This window comes from Cavia porcellus, unplaced genomic scaffold, assembly GCF_034190915.1.
Source record: "Cavia porcellus strain 051 isolate PalLab524CR breed Dunkin Hartley unplaced genomic scaffold, mCavPor4.1 scaffold_21, whole genome shotgun sequence".
NCBI lineage: Eukaryota > Metazoa > Chordata > Mammalia > Rodentia > Caviidae > Cavia > Cavia porcellus.
Genome location: NW_026947504.1, coordinates 38,428,102 through 38,446,060, shown reverse-complemented (window position 1 = coordinate 38,446,060; position 17,959 = coordinate 38,428,102). Strand labels below are relative to the sequence as shown.

The 17,959-nt window shown below is 36.7% G+C and overlaps 1 protein-coding gene across 1 annotated transcript in view; it reads right to left on the bottom strand.

Moving 5' to 3' along the window:
- Rxfp2 (relaxin family peptide receptor 2) overlaps positions 1 to 17,279 on the bottom strand; it is a 63,325-nt gene extending 46,046 nt beyond the window's left edge. The window contains 2 exon segments of the mRNA XM_063232818.1: positions 14,992 to 15,066; positions 17,267 to 17,279. Coding sequence (XP_063088888.1) covers positions 14,992 to 15,066; positions 17,267 to 17,279 — 88 coding nt within the window.
- Positions 17,280 to 17,959: the final 680 nt, after the last annotated feature.

Genomic DNA, 17,959 nt, shown 5'->3' with positions numbered 1-17,959 from the left:
GCTGACTGCAGTGGCAAATGAATGATTTATTATCAGTAACCAGGAATAAGATGAGTCAAGTCTGTGGGTACTTTAAGAAGATTTTCTCTGCTGTGTGATTCTAGGTGCTGGTTTATGAAAGCTGTTCGCACAGGGAAGAGCTGTATTGAGCCACAGACTTGAAAATCTCAACTCCCTGGTTGTAAAAATTTCTACAGAAGGCAGATTTTTAAAAACAAGTTGTCTTCTGGTGTTTGGAACATAAATGAGGGACACTCAGCTTACCTCAAGGTGGCAGATTTGAAATTTTAAAAATAGACACAGAAATGTTTTGTATCACAATCCAATGTAAACATACACTTACTCACCCAACCACCCATGCATCCACCCCACATACATATTCAACACAACCACACTCCTCCACACTCACACACCCGTTCACATGTTTGCCCACCCCTGCAAACTGCCCTCCGTGAAAAAAATTCTCTTGAAATATTGCTTGTGATTAACTGCCTGGGATTAACTCTGATCATTGCTATCCTTTTTTATTTTATTGGTACACTTAAAGTACATAATGATTATATTCTTCATGGGGGATTGGCACACATATGTAACTCATCTTGATTATCTTTTTCATCTCGTTCTTTCCCCTTTTCTCCCACATCCCTCTGTTTCTTGGCCCCTTCTATTTTTGCAAAAGACCTATCTCTCTATTTCTTATTATAATTTATTCTTGTTGTTTATTTAGGTTTTGTGTTTCCCATATAAGAGAAACTATAGTTAAGCTCAGTTGTCTGAGTTATTACACTTCACATTATGGTGTCAAAGTGCATCCATTTCCCTATGAATGATCGTTTATCCTTTATTGTGCAGTAGTACTCCATTGTGTATCACATTTTCTTCATTCATACATCTCTTGATGGACATATAGGCTGCTTCCAAGACTTAGGTATTATGAGTTGTGGTGCTATAACTATGGGTGTGTATGTGTCACTGTAATATGATATCTCCCAATGGGAGATAAATAGGAATTGAGCATAGAATAGATTGAATAGCATTTCTACTTTTAGTGTTTTGAGGAATCTCCTTACAGATTTCCACAGTGGTTGTACTAGCTGACATTCCCTCCAGCATGTGGAAGGCTTCCTTTTCCCTGTAGCCTTGCAAACATTTGTTATTATTTGATTTCTTAATATTGTCACTCTTTCTGGAGTAAGAGGGAATTATAGTGTTTTTAATTACATTTCTTTAATGGCCAGAGACGTTGAATTCTTTTCATTTATTTGTTGAACATTTGTACTTCCTCTGAAAAGTTTCTATTCATTTCAGTTACCCACTTTTGGACTGGATATTTTATTTGAAAGGGTGTCTAATTTTTTGAGTTCATGATATATTCTATATTGTAGTTCTTTGAGGAATAGCTGGCAAAGTTTTTTCTCATTCTGCAGGTTGTTTCTTCACTCTTTTGGCTATTTCTTTCTCTGAGAAGAAACTTCTAAATTCAATTTGATTCCACTTTAATTTAATATGATCCCACTTGGTAATTCCTGTACTATTTCTTGTGCTATTGGAGTTCTGTTCAGAAAATTCATGCCTATGCCAATGTCTTTAAGAGTTTCACCTATTTTGTCTTCTAGTACATTGTTTCTTTTTAAATATTTAGGTCTTTGATCTACTTTGATTTTCACTAGTACATGGTGAAAAATATGGATATAGATTCAATCTGCTGTGTTTTCCCGGTATCATTTGTTAAAGAAGATATCTTGTCAAAGATCAGAGAGTGGGATGTGCCTAGGGTGGTTTCTGCATCCTCTATTTTGTTTCATTGATCCACATGTCTGTTTTTGTGCCAAGAGATCATTGCTATTCCATCTTGTTCACTTGAAAAGATCACACAAATCACTAAATGATTTTTGTGATCCATTAATGGGATGTGACCTACTCAAAAATACTCATCAGTGATAAAGCTCTCCAGAGAACATCAGATCTGAATTAGGATTCTCTCTGACACCTGCCAGCTGTGTGACCTGTGGGAAGCTACTCTAACTCTGTAAACTCATTTCCTACATTTGAGGTAGGCTTAATGAGAGCATCCCTCTTGTGGCGCATTACTGCTGGCCAGACACTCGGAACTCTGCATAAACATGGCCCATGGTCAACCCTGGGCTGATGGTGGCCTGCAGGCAATCTCAATATTAGGTACAAAAATAAAAGTTTCTTCTACCACCTCCAGCTTTTTTGTTTTTTGAACTAGGGATTAAACCCACAATCCTGTGCTTACTAGGCAAGTGCTTTACCATTGACCTAAGTCTCTAACTATTTACTTATTTGTTTTTGTGCTTTGTGCTGAGATGGGGTCTTGCTAAGTTGCCCAGGCTGGCCTTGAATTTTGATCCTCTTGCCTCAGGCTCCTGAGTAGCAGGAATCACAGGTGTGCACCATTCCACCTGGTTCTTTCCCTACTTCTTCATGTGACTGTATGTAAACAGTTATGTAGCATAATGATATATTATTTTAAGCAGCCTCAAATCTCTTTTGACAGGTGAAGGATAGTTGTAAATAATAAATAAGCAGCAAAAATGTCCTTGCAACTTTTTTCTTTTTAATAATAGCAAAGTTTCATTAAAGGCAAGAAAAGAAATAGGATCTGCTGAGTAAGTTTGGGCCAAGTAAAAATAGGAAGAAAAGTGCACCCTTTAGTGTGAGGGTGAGCTACCCTAAAACAAAATTCAGTGGTAGCAACCTCTTATTAGTCATGTTTTCTTAATATTTATAATTAACCAAGGGATGGATTTTGATATATCCATATAAATTTATATCCAATATAAATATTATAATATTTATAATTCTTAATATTTCTAATTAACCAGGGGATGGATTTTGAAATAGACAGTTGAGGCTTGTAAGGTATTGTAAAAGTAGAATATTGTCTTCCTCCAGGGTTTATCGGGAGACAATCATGAATCCTTCAAGGGCTACACGCTCAAGTCTTAGATGTAGACTCAGAGGTAGAGGCAGACACGCAGTCCACTGTCACAGACTCAAAGGAGCGAGATTATTTCCTTTTCCATAGAAAATACTTGAGTTTCATTTAGCAAGTATGTGGAAAGGGCCAGGGGAAGGCATGCATCACCACATTTTTTTTTTTTACATTTTTCTTAATCATTTATTTATTTATTTATTTATTTATTTATTTTATCGGTACCGGGGATCGAACTCATGACCACCTGCTTGCAAGGCGCTTATGCCGCTGAGCTAAATCCCCAGCCCTCCCACACAAACGGAACAGCCAATTGCATTTCTGATAATTCCCCATTTCTCAGGCCAATGTGGTATCTTCCTGTATAAATTTTACATGGAAAGAAATAAAGAAATAAATCAATTTATTACCCTTTACGCCCTGCATCCTAAGTCTCCATTGTCTATTTAGTGTCTGGTATTACTTGGTTCTCAATATTTTTTAAGCAAATGAATGCATGAGTGAGTGATCTGGGAATAAAGAAGGAGCTGAAGAAAGAGACCTTTCAATATTTAATTTTCTCCAAGTTTCAGGCTTATGTTTTCATCCTGACAAAATATTGTTTAGTATTCTATGCACTTCATTTATCATTCTGCTCTGTGGTTATAAAATTTGAATAATAATTGAGAACCCCTGCTGCATTTGGCCTACCCTGAAAAAGAACCAGTAGCCAACCATAGAAGGCATGTTTTACGGTCTGTGCCTCCCGCGGTCAGCGAAAGTGGAAAGAGGCAGTTTTATTGACATTCGGGGATTAAGAAAATGGAGATGTTTACATATAGCAATATTGATAGCTTCCATAGCAATTTCTGTGGGGCCCCTAATGAACACCCAGGTGGGGGAACTTTCAAAATGGGAAAGAAAATTGCTCACTAATAACCCTTCCCTCTCTCGTCAATATCCAGACATATCTGTGTAAATGGATTGCAAAAGGACTCCATGATAGTCTTTTGATGCCAGCTGGGCAGTTGTCCACCAACAGCTTCCCTAGGGAAACAAAAGTAGGAATGAGCTTCCAGGCTCTCAGTTTGAGAATGGGCGGAGATACACAAGGCCTCCTTTGCTCTGGTGGACTCTCTGATAATGGTGGTGCTACACTAAGCAGGGGACAGCCTGTGTCCTCTCAGTGCAGGGGAGACCCTACCTACACTAGCATCAGAGATTGACAGTACATTGGTCCTGGCGTTAAGAGGGGAACAGAGGTCACTGGCCAAGGAGGCCATTGCCCGGAGTCTACCAGGCTCCTGTTCTCTCTGATTCATTGACTACCCTGCCTTGGAGAACTTTCACAGGCCATTCTTCTTAGTGGAAATTCTCCCAGATTCTGTCCCATTAATTTACAAATTTACTTGCATCCAGAACTGCTGCACATGTTGGCAGGGCTGTGCTTTGCCCAGGTATGCAGTAGCACTCACACAGACCCTGCTCAAGTGTATGAAACCACAGGGTCCTGGGCCCAGGCAGGCAAGCTCCTTTTGTGACACACGCAGGGTCAAGCTCTCCCTTCCTGCCCAACTGGGAAAACTTCTCACTCCAAACCTACATTCCACTTGACTTTACTTTCTCAGACGCTCTTCATTCATCATTTCCTAGATTCTCAATATTTTTGTCTCCGTATTTTTTACCTGTTAATCTTGTTCACTTAGGTTTCAGGTGTTGGCAGTGTGGCTCAGAGGTAAAGCCCTTGCCTAGTGTATGTGAAGTCTTAAGTTTTACCCCCAGAATGGTAAACAGCAGCAGGCACCAAAACCAAACAAAGCAAAGCAAAGAAAAATGAAGCAAAACAACAGAACAAAACAAAACAAAAATCAATTATCTACTTACCCAACCAACCAGCCCATTCAAATCCTGTGATAACCTCATGCCTATAGAACTAAGCTATATTCTTTTGTCCTTTAAAATTAGCTTTCTAAGAAGAATTATACGAGGTAATGTCTGTTCTTTCTTACTAAACTTTGACTCCATAAGCCACACATTCCAGTCTTGACCCTGCTGTTCCCAAAAAATCTCATCAAAATCAGTCATATGCTTTTTGTTTCTAAATTCAGTGTTTCTCATAATCTTTATTTACTTAGGTTCCCCAAAGCATTTGACATATTTGGGCATGTGCAGTACCATGAAAGTTTTCCTTGCTTGGTTTTGTGCTGTCCATTGTCATCATTTGCTTCATCCTAGAAACTTCCATAAAAGCTCTTTTCTCTTTATTTGCTTAATTCACCAGCTACTTTTTTGGTTAATAGCTGAAGGTCACTGAAATGTATGAGGTCACAGTTTTCTAGGTTTTTGCATTTTATTGATCAATAAAATCAAAGATTTTACAAATACCTCCAAAAGGTTACCAGCATTCTAGTTTGTCAAACAAGGATGCTCAAATACTCTTAGTTACCTTCTATTTTCATAATGGTTCACTAGGAAAGTGATATTTTATTGCCAAAAATTAGAACTTATCTACAAAACAAAAGACATCCTTTCAAGGGAATACATTAGACTTTATGAAAAGCAAACTATGGTCATGGACTAGTGGAACTTTCCGTCTTGACTGCAGGGTTCTGGAGCGTAGTGTCTGGAACTTTGTGTGAGAAAACAGAATCTGGCAAAGAGGCTGGAATTCTTCAGGGAGGTCAACCTTCTTGCTGTAACTCATACATACTTCCTCCCAGATTTTTTGGCTTTGACTTTACTTATGAGAGATCCCAGAGATGAAACTATTGAATCCTGCTTTGAAATAACTATGCAAACTGAAAATAGAAGATAACTTATTTTTTTAAATGAAGGGCCTCTATAAACGCCCATAGCAATACTACACTGAATGGTGATTTTTTCCCCCTAACACGATCAAAAAAATATTTTAATGGCTTAGTTGGGAAAGCCTACATGCTCAACACGGCGAACAGTTTAATAGCAATGGCTTCAGTGTCAACAGAAAGAACACTGTCTGGACAGCATTCTTCATGTTTTGCCTTAACTTTGAATGAAAATCATCTGCAGTTTCATGCAAATATCTGCCAACATTTGTACCCCTATTGCCAACATCAGAAGCCTTGATCCTAATTCAACAAAAGGCTCTTGGGAAATTTGCTTTTATTTCTCAAATTTACCCAGAAGAAATTTCATTTGCACAGCCACCTATGTAGCTCTTTTTCATAAGAAAAATTTTGCACAAGCAAATGGGCCATGAGGGCCATACTGTGAGTACTTACATCTTTAGTTATGTCATAAAAAGCTAAGGCCACACATCTTCCAAACTCTGTGACAGTAAACAGAACCATTATTTTTAAATTATTGCTATAGATCATTCATCCCAGCACTCAATAATTTGGTTATAGTCTTGGAGTCAGAAAATACTTCTGGTAGTACCACATTCAAATGGTCATTTGAGCTAAAAGTCTCATGTTATCCATGTGGACCTTTGCTATGCTCTGAAAATCCCTGTGCCTTTATTATGCAGACACCTCATGCCCAGGGCAGCAGCTTCAAGAAACAGGAGATGATCAGCTCATAAGCACTCCGGCTTTAATAAACATCATATTGTCTTCCTAGTGTAAGAAACTGAAAGAGTAAATAAGATAAAAAGTCTACAATAGATATTGTGAAATGGAAAGAAACTGCTGAAAAGGAAAGAACAATTGTGATGGGGGGGGAAAGGAAAAAAGAAGGAAGAGAAAAATCTATCATAGCTAAGATAATTATCCTACTAATTTATTTTAGTTCATTGAAAAGAATAGTTTGTGCTTATATTGTTTGTTCAATTTAACATGCCTGTATTTTGTAATCTGAGCAACTATTTTGAAGATAGCAATGAACAATAAATGAACCATTCTAACTTCCTATTATCTTGCCATGAAATTTCTTTTTTGGGTCTTTTTGAGGCAGGGTCTCACTATGGTGTTCAGGCTGGCCTTGGGCTCACTTTATAGCCCAGGCTGATCTCAGATTTGCAACAGTCCACCTGCCTCAACCTCCCGAGTGCTGGGATTACAGAAGTGTGCCACTATGCCCGGCATTGCTATGAAATTTTCTATCATTTTTTAAATCTTTAACATAGAGAAAGAATGGTGAATTTTTGAAGGCTTTCTTTTTTATGTTGGAAACAGGATAGTAGCACCCACTATTACTATCGCCTTTAAACATTGTGCAGGAGGACTTAGCTAATGTATTCAAGCAAGGATAGAAAAACCAGTGGTATAAATATTAGAAGAGAACAAATAAAACTCATTATTCATCAGGGGTACAACTATGGAAATCAAACCTCCAGATCATAAATTGTAAGTATTAGTGAGTATACCAAGGTTTCCTATAAAGCCTATACCATTAGTATAACAAGAAATTAGAAAATGAAATGGTTAAGAAAATATCTTTTCCTGTAACACCAACACTGTTATATATTTAGACACAAATCTAACAAAAAATGTGTGCAAAGCATTTGTGTAAAGCATACACTATGGTTGGGAGACACATTTCTCAAATTTATCTATGTAGTCAAGTCAATCTCAATAGTGACCCCAGGAACATGCAAATTTGCATACAAGAAAGGACAAGTTGAACCTAAGAGACATGAGAGTGCAAAAAGTGCAGGAAGAGCCTGGTCACTCTTGAAGGAGAGAGAGGGGAGTGCTTGCTGTGTGCACACGAAGACTTATTCCAACAGAACCTTAATTCAAACAGTGTGGTGAAGTGCAAACTTAAAACCACACTATTGGAACAGTGTAGAAGTTTTGAAAAAAGCATAAACATATCCAAGCATTTAATTTACCACCAGTGATGCTGCTGAACAGAAAGAGTAGGTAGGAAATTTAGATAAAAATATGAACGGTAAAACAATAGCATTTCTGGAAGATATTGTAAGAGAAAAATCTTTATGATTTTAAAGATCTTAATCAGAAAGCAATAAATAAAAATTAGACAAATGTACTAATCGGAAAGGAAAATATACTTAGATATATTAAAATCAAGAAAATCTATTTAAAATAAAAAAGCCATAAAGAGTGTAAAGGTGAATTTCATAGTAGAAGATATTTGTAAAAATCTGTAATTAGAAAATACACAGATGTTTTACAAATGAATAAAAAAAGGTGAATACTAACTAGAAAAAAGGGCAAGAAACTTAAGTAGGTACTAAACAAAAAGAGATATCCAAATGAATAAACATACTTTAAAAGCAATAAATATAATTAAATACAATAATCAGGTCAATGTGAATTTAGGCCACAGTAAGATGTCACCACAGAGCACTAGTATAGGCTTAATAAAACAAATCAAAGCAAAAATCAGTGACACACCCTTTGGCTGTGCAAGCTCTCACACATGTGCTAACTGAAATAGCTGCTTTGGAAAACAGTTCTTCATCATCTGTTGAGCTGGAAACTCTGCAAACCCTGAGGTAGCAGTTGTACTTCTAAGTTGTGTTCACGGAATGTGTGCCAGTGTATACCTAGAGTTCCACATTCCTGCAACGACACTCACAGAAGCATTAGCCACGATGCCCCAAACTGGAAACAAGCCAGATTCTTTGAATGAAAATGGATAAAATTCTGGCATATCCTTCAATGACAGACTACATAGTCTACAAAGAGAGAGACAAAAGTGTCCGGTGTGATTCCACACCACGCAGAGCCAGTGGACAGGTAAGCTCTTCTTGATGTTCTACAGTTATCTTGAAGTCATTCAGGAAACTATTTCTGGAACCCCAACTTTTATAGTAATACAATCTTGAGATTTTGGAACTTCTGTTCTTTGTATCTGAAAGGCAATTTCTCTCCTTTTCTAGTTCCTCTCTTTCGTGGTCATCTCGAAAGTCATTTCTGGAAAAACATTATTGAAGGCTTTCTTATCTTTTTATGACCTTCTTTTCTAAGGTCACTCTAGGGTCCAAACTTTCTTTCCAAGCTATTATAATAGTTAATGACAGTGTATTATAGTCATAGATACTTTTCATTTTTCCAGAATTCATTGTGCCCCAGGAATTAATTTTGATTCTCCCAATGCCTAGAAGTGTTCCAGCAGATAGCATCTGCCTCAGATGCTCAATACTCAAATGTAGTATTAACTACATTTAAGATTTTCAGGTCTAACAATCTTGTCTTCACAAGTGAGTCACCTGTACCTGAATCTGTACGTGGAGCAGGAGCCTTTTGTGTAACATGTGCTAGAAGCATAGGCTAACTATAGGCCTACATGTGTTGGATATCAGTGTGGATTTGTTGCACGAGAAACTTTTATGTTCATTTTCTTCCTTTTATTTACCTTATTCAATGCTTATTTTTTTAATTTAAGGAGAAAAAGAAAGAAAAACAGAAAAAGGGTACAAGTTATATAGAATTTCAGAAAAAATAAACAATAGGAAATCACTAGTTAATAGATTACATATTGTTATCTTAGAAATAGTTGTTCAAGTTACAAAATTAAAGCATATAAAGTGGATGTTCAAACAGTGAGACTGGAAACAGTTTTGTTCAATGATCCAACAAAACTCAATAATATGGTTATTTATCTTACACACTTAAATATATATGCAGTTATATTCTTTATTTTTATGTTGACATTTTTGTTTGAAGTTATTCCCCATGGAGGAGTGGAAATGGCCAGATGTCTTCTAATTTTTCCAAGGACTCCATGTAGGTTGGAATAAGTGGCCCACATCACTCTGGGAAAAAACTTACACTTTGCACGCACAGTGGGGAAAAATAGCCTACCATTTGTGAAATCCTGTGGTTTTAGAGAGGGCAATTGACTTTCATTATAGTAAAAGCAGTATTTTAAAAATGAAAAATAGGAGGCAGCCATAAAGGAAATGACTTCAAATAAGGCCAGAGACATTTTCAGTAACACCATGTATTGATTATTATTTTTCTGCCCATAAGGATGTTTACATAGAGACACCATCTCCGCTCAGCCTCAGACAGAAATTGAAGCTTTTAAGGAGATCTTTTTACAGTGTCCCCCTTAAGGCAGCTTGGAAGAGAGTCATATTCTAATTTCTTAAACATCACAGGTTTACATAAAAGGAAATTGGAGGTAAAAAGATAACTACAGTAATAGATTTACTGTTTTTAGCCTATGTTATAAAGACAGAATGTCTCAGGCAAGATAGAAATAGGACAAAGAGAGAAGGAGAGACAGATCGATAGCCAATGGCCACTCCTTGTCCGCTGGGCAGGTAACAATCAAATTAAACTGTGGATAATGAAAGCCAGGATCTGAAAGCCCCAAAGCAGAAAATCCTCTTTTCTAGCCAGTTGTTACGAGTTTATTAATAGGAGGGTGATTAACATCGAGACTGACCCATGGGCAAACTTGCCCATTAATGGTTTTGAATCATATTATCCATTAAGAAGATCGATACTGATACTTATACAATGTGGGGTCAACTATTCCCTTGCCAAATACTTAACTTGTCCTTATAACCTCCTAATTAAAATTTTTTTCAAGTAAAATTAATATATTAAATAATCCAGGTAGGCCAACTTAGTAAAGAGAAGTGAAAATTAGCCATCTCTCTGCAGAAAAGAAAACCCATTTATATTTTAATGTGCTAAATACAGTACCATTTGTTTCAGAGGTGTGAGCCATAGCCAGATCATCAGAGTTTCCTGCTTTTTAAATGTGCAGTGCCCCAGGTCTCTTCCCAGACCTCCTCCTCAGTCTTTAGGGTCCTAAGGTCTATTTGTCATTGTAAGTGGCCTTAGAAACTGGGTAGCCCTATCGGTATTGTGGACAAAGCTGAGATATTATTAGGTATGCTGGGGCTGAATGTTAGTAAAAGTTAGAGTTGTGATGTGACGTGGGTCTGCTGACCCCAAATTCAACAGGCTTGTCACTTTGCTGTCTAACCTTTATTTCATGACTCTCCTCAAACTCAAAGATCCAATCTAAAAATGGGCATCTGAGATGAATATGCACTTCCCAGATGAAGAAATATAAATGGCAAATAAATGTATGAAAAAGCTCGCCGTCATTTGTTATTTGAAAGATGCAAATTACAATAACACTGAGATTCCACCTCACCCAGCAAGAACAGCTATCATCAAGAGATCAACCAATGGCCAATGCTGGAGGGCTGTGGGGAAAAGGAACCCTTCTCCATTGCTGGTGGGAGTGTAGAGTGGTGCAGCCATTGTGGAAATCAATGTGGAGATTTCTTAAAAATCTAGGATTAGAGGTTCCATTTGACCTTGTTATTCTCCTTCTGGGTATCTTCCTAGAAGATTTAAAAACATCTTACCACAGTGATATACGTGTGCCTATGTTTATAGAACCACAATCTGTTATAGATAAATCTTAGAAACAATCTAAAAGCCCATCAACTGAGGAGTGGATAAAAAAAGATGTGGTTGTCTTATATGGCAGAATATCACTCAGTCAAAAAGAAGGATAAAATTGAGACTTTTATAGGTAAATGGATATAACTGAAGACCATACTCATAAGTGAAATAAATCATACTCATGTGTAAACATCATATTGTCTCCCTGGTGTGAGAAACTGAAAAAGTAAATAAGACCCAAAATGCACAATAGATACTGTGAAATAGGAAGACATTGTTCAAGAGGACAGAGGAACTAGGATGGGGGAGAGGGGAGAGGAAGGGAAAGGAAAGAAAATACAAGATAGTTACGCTACTAGTTTCTCTTAGTCCATTGAAAAGAAAGGTTTGTACTAATGTTGTTTGGAAAAATTTTTTAGGCCAAAACTTGTACTCTGATTAACTACTTTAAAGATAACAAAACTCAATGTATTAACTATTGTTATTCTCCAGTTATTCTGTTACAAAATTTTGTTTTACCTTTTTTCATAGAATCAAAAAAAATTAGAACTACTAAGAAAATAAAGAACACAAGCTCAATATGCCTTGGGCTATCTGAGGATGCTCATTTGCAGAGAGCTAGGAGTAGGAGAAAAATTTCTCCAACTTCATAAATGTGTCCAGGGTAACCCATTCTTGAAGAATGAGAGGGTAATGAAGCTTGAAAGTATCTTAAAATCCATGCTTTTCATGAAAGATGGTCGGCATCTACCATGGCCTCAGCTATCCAGGAGGCAGGAGGATCACTTGAGCCCAAGAGTTTGGGGCCACCCTAAGTAACACAGTAAGCAAGTAAGACCCCATCACAAAAGCAAAACAAAATTAAACCAAACAGAAAAGGTAAAATATGCATGCTTGAGCTTTTTAAAGAATGAATGGAAAGAACTCTATGAAATAAGAATAGAAGTTTATAAAACCAGGACAGCTTTAAATACAATTAGAATTACTGAAATGAAAAAATTGATGAAATGAAAAACTACGAAATTGAATGAAACATAAATTTGAAGCGGAGAAAAAACAACAACACAAAAGGAATTGGTTAAAACTATTTTTCTCTCCCCAAATGCATTAACACTGAACTCTAGTTCAGTGGAAGAGGTTGTTCCTACCATTGTCAGGCATGGCGTGGAGCGAGACAGCTGGGAATCTGAACTTGGTAACAGCCAGTGTAGATCTGTATTGCTTTAGCAGAAACCCTTTAGGGTCATGTTGTTATTTGAAAATTTATAATTTTAACTTTAGAAAGTTAAAGTGATATACATGTGATATATATATATATATATATATATATATATATATATTATAACATTTCCTACTAGGTGGGAGGTGGGGGTGGGAGAGAGAAAACCATAATCAACAACATTAACAATTCGCTGTAGCCCAAATATATGAAATCGTGCGATAAGTATATAAAAACTCTAGATAGCTTTTGGTCAACCTGGGCCAGGTTTTCTGGGCAAAGTTGATTAACCATTTAGTTTTCAGAGCTTTCTGGATTTCAGAATTGCAAATCACTACCAGCTAAAGGGAAAAAACCTCCAGAAAACACAAGTGTTGCAATATTAAGGTGTAGTATTCGTTTGTCTCTGTTTGGGTTTTGTGTTACAGCAGTCATAGTCATAGAAATAGTGACCACTGACCAGGCCAGAAGCTGATTGGATACAGGCAAGTAACAGGAAGAAAGTGAGGCTCTAGAGGCAGAGACAAAGCTGGGAAACCCCTGGGGAGGAAGCTCAGCAACAGGAAGTAATGGGGGGGGGGTACCTGAGCGAGGGGCAAGTCGAGGGATGGGTGGATTCTAAGGGGGAACCGTAAAGGCAGGTGGGAATAATCAGGATAGCCTGGCCGTGGGAATGAGAGAGAGAGCTGCAGAAGAGAACTCACAGAATGAGAGGACTGGAAAGTAGAGGCAAGCAAAGAGAGGAGGCTTTTAGAAAGGAAGAATCCAGGAAACATGAGATGAGAGTGAGCAAAGGAGCGGCAGAAACTGTAGGGAGAGAGGGCAGGTGGTTGTCTAGACAGACGCCTGCAAAAGTGAGGGGTGGGCACGTGCTCAGGAGATGAACAGAGCAACAGCCTCCTAAAATATGCAAGAGGCTACGGGGATCTAGATCATCTCGCCCTGCGGTCAAACACCAGAACGCATTCCTTCTGTCTGTGCTCTGCTGTCTGTTCTCCAACCTCGTTTTGACCTCTCCCCCTTCCCAGCCTTTTATAGTCATTTTTCTATATTCAGATTGACTTTTTCAGCTTCCGTATATGAGAATATGTGGTAATTGACTTCCATGCAAGAGAGGAGCAGAGGCTCCTCTGATGCTAAAGTAGATGGAGAGATGCTAAGTAGCTGGATTTGATCAGTGCATGCTGTAAACATGTGTTAAAATATTACACTCTGCCTTATTAATAAATCAATACGAGTTAATAAAAAGTTCAAAAACAAAAATAATCTGGGAGAAGTGACTTTGAATGCTCTCACCATGAAGAATTGAGAAATACTTGCGTAGATAGATACGTTTACCCTGATTTGGACATTACACAGTGTATACATCATATGCTCCCTCATAAATAGGAACAGTTTTTATAGGTCAATTAAACAAGGAAGTACAAATTAATGCAAAAGAAAAGAGAAATAACAGGGGGGAAGCAGAGAGGCATGAATGGGAGCACAGTCAGGGCCCCCAGTAGAAGGAGGGCTGGCTGCAGGCTCAGGATAAGACAGGAGGCTGGAATTTCAGCCATCGTGGTGGACGTGCTTAAAGGCTATAAACTTCACAGTAGGATGAGTCTTACTACTGCAATACCTTTCTGTAATTAAAACTGTCAAAATACTCTATCAGCGAGCCTTAAAACCATGACTTTATTTTGGGTTTGGGGCACTTTTCAGAGGCATTTGTCAGTGTGCCCATCATAGCAAACTACATTTGTGTACTAAACATTTGGAGGTTCTATCTCACCCCTGAAAGTGCAGGGGAGAGAAAATGACACGATAATGATACAATGGACCAGACAGTTAGTTTTTGTTTCCAGATAATTATGCCTCTAATTGTACTATCATCCTTGTGTATAACAAGCACATCCATTCTACCTGGTAAGTTATATATTCCAAATAAGTAAATGAAGCTGTTTGGGGTCCTTAAATAGATACTTGCTCCGGGAAAAACTCTCTGCTTTTATAGTCACATAAAAATATGCAAATTCATTCCTCATTAATTGAATTTTATTTGGGACACTAGTCCCAGGACAAAAATGTGTCATTTTTCAATGTCCACATATCGGAAAGCCCTATGAGTCGAGTGGCAGCCAATTGTGTCCTGTTTATTTGAGAGTCTTTAAAACTCCTTCCCTATGACTAGCCTTCCTTATTCCCAGTGAGATGAACAGCGAATAAACATCTTTTGAGAGATACATCCACGCATTTAGACATCACACACCCACAAAGCGTGAACTTCCGTGTGTCTGACTGGTCCCTCTTCCCTCACAGCTGGCTCCACTTAGCAGCAAGCAAAGTCTGTCTCATTAAGTGGTGCAGCCTCAGCCCCTCCAGGTCAGGAGTTTGAAATATAATTGATTTTCACACCTATTGGGAGCGTGGATCTAACTGTGTGAAATTAAAATATGGCTGGAAAACCATGTTTCTCAAGTCAGCAACCAAGCTGAACTGACATCACTTTGGAAAAACCATCCAGGTCACACCTTGAACGTGGCCATGAGGGGGCAGCCAAGTGCTGTTCACTGCAAAAAGCTGCTGCCCGTCTGCTTCTGGGAAACCTATTTTTTGAAGGTTAGCAGATGAGTTCAGTTAGTAGCAATTGGTAGTTACCAAATACACATTCAGTACTTCACTAATTTCTTATATGAACCCATGAGTTTCACTTTTAATATTGCCCCATTTAGTACCTCAAAAACCTTTTTTCTAAAGGTGGTTAGAGGCTGGTTTATGTACAATAATAATGAGACGGTATACATAGTTGTCATTTTTTTTTAGATTAAGACAGTCAATAAATTGGTATTATCCATTCATTAGGCACTCCGAGGTAATTATGACTCAAAGAGAGAGGAAAATTTCTTTATATTTTTAATAGCCTGAGCTAAGAATCTATCTCAAGTATTTATTTAAATATAGAAAGTAATCTTTAGTCTGACAAAATTCAAATACACTTTTTAAAGTTATTATTGGGAGCCCTACCATTTTAACCATCTGTAATTTTATTGTGAAAAAGAAACGTTTTACTGATTATATAGCCAAGACTTGGGAGGAGGCTAAGGAGGAGAGATGTATAAAGCACTAATATATCTTGTTTTGGAAAGGACTCATTTTAAATATAAAGATTAAAGTTATCAATCAAAAGTAAATTTCCAAGCAGCTATAATTAATAGACATTTATTAGATTATATTGTGGATCTGAAACTTATATTTACTTAGAAACTTAAAAAGATCTATTTAAAATTTCTTTCTTTTTGGTTAGAAGAATTTCATTGCATAAAGGAAAACTGTTACAGATGTAGTAATAGATGGTTTTCATTTTATAAAGTGTTTAAGCAAAATAAATTTAATGTATGTCACAAGGGAAAGTATAGTCTTGTAAAACTGGTTAACTATAGTGACAGTCCTGTACATTAAAGCAATTTTTAAGAGCATGGATGATCTCTACGAAGTATTTAAAGCTACTAACCTGCCTTTAAATTGTTTGTCCTTAAAAACTCTATAAAATCTAATATTATAAGCATAGATAGAAAATGAACTTCTGAGATTCAAGACTTTAAAGAAATAGACTGCTTTCTACACCAGAACTTCATGAAAGATGAGTCCACACATTGTCCTTCCATACAACTAGCTTTTTGTGTAAAAGAGAATAAAATACAAAATAAAAATTGTATTAAGTGTATTACAGTAAGACATTTAAATGATTTGAAATGAAGATTTAGCATCATTGACTTGAAACTGTTTTACTATCATTTCAAATTCAAAATACTATTAAAAAATTTAAAACTCCTCTAAAAATGTTTTGTTTGTTAGACGTCCTTAAATATTGTATGTATAATGCATTTATGTTCATAAACACTGCATTTTACTTAAAGATCAAAATAGTGTCAGAATTCTTTTAATAAAGTTATGTATTTTATCACCTTAAAAAGGCTTCCTCAGAAAATAAAAACAATTTCAACTTACAACATTTATTCTTAAAGTTTAAACAAAAATCTTTAAAGAAAAACTGTGAAATAAAATTAAAACAGATAGATTTTTGGACAATAATGATAATAAATTCAGTATATGTTGGGATGCCGAATGGATTATTAAAAAGTGTACAGGCTGCAACCACAACAAATCTCTTTATTCAAATCCAGGTAAAAACTTAAGTTTAATTTTTTTGTCAGCTACACAATAAAATGTATTTGAAAACTAGGTATCTGGCTAAAATTGAAATTTCTCAAAACTCAAAAGAAGATTATCTACATAGATCTATTATTATAGATTTTTAATAGTCTTGTTTTTTAGAGATTAAAAACTCCTCTTAGGAGGAGTTGCTATTCTTTAGATTTGTCTTTGGGTTTGCAGCTCCCAGGTTATGTTAACAACAAAACAGTCTCTAACGATTACATCTATTTTACGGACATATTCCAACAGGTTGAAGTTTTGCAAAAAACATTCAGATGCTTAACTTCCCTTACATTTTAAAAACAAATACAAAAAATATTTTCTCTCCTATAATTGATTTAATCAACATTTTAAACACATTTCATTTGTAGCTTTAATCACATAGAGAAATAGGTTTGCATAAAAAATTTTCATCCAGAAACTGCCAGGCTGCATGGGGTTGCACTTACTGATAATGACAATAAAATGAAAGCTTCATATCTATTTTTTCAGACATTGCAATGAGCCTGTTGGAAATGCCACAAAACTAAACAGATCTTTTCTGTTCTTTGGGACTCGTACTCGTTTAAAGTAAGAAAGCAACAGACTTACCTGTGGCATCCATGAGAACGATGAAGTGAAGTAGGAGAAACATTGCAGTGAATCTGAGGCTGAGAGACATTAATATCAGAAAAATAACAATAGGTTTACAGCAATTGAGTTATTAGAGGGAGCCTCCTTACACCTCGGAAGGAGTTTCTGATATAGTACTGGGGGTGTCTCCCATGTGTCTGAGCATGCTCACAGCTAAAACTTCACTGGCATGAGGGGAAACAGACTCTGGTCACTCTGCAACCTGCCTTTTTTGTTCTTTCTTTTTTTGTTTTATTTTGTTTTAAATGTACAGTTGTGTTCTTGGTCATTCATTCACTATGGAGTGTAAATGGATATATAAATATGACTTTAGTATTACTAACCAAAACTTCTTGATCATACTTGTTTCCTTTCAAAGCACGTAGAGCAGTTCTCACTTATTTTAAATCCAAACATAGACATTCTTAAATATGAAGGGGTGTAGATTTAGGCTATGAAGTGCTTTACAGGCGTGTTTTTCATGCAATCAGCAAACAACAAGAAGATACTGTCAAATACACAGAGAACACCTACTCCTATTCAAATGCACTTAAATGTTTTCTAATGGTACACAGAATGATAGCAGTATGTAAAATACATGGCCTTGTGTTCAAGGGTTACTTACTGTAAAACCTTTACACAGCATTTTGAGCTGCACATGACTCCTCCATA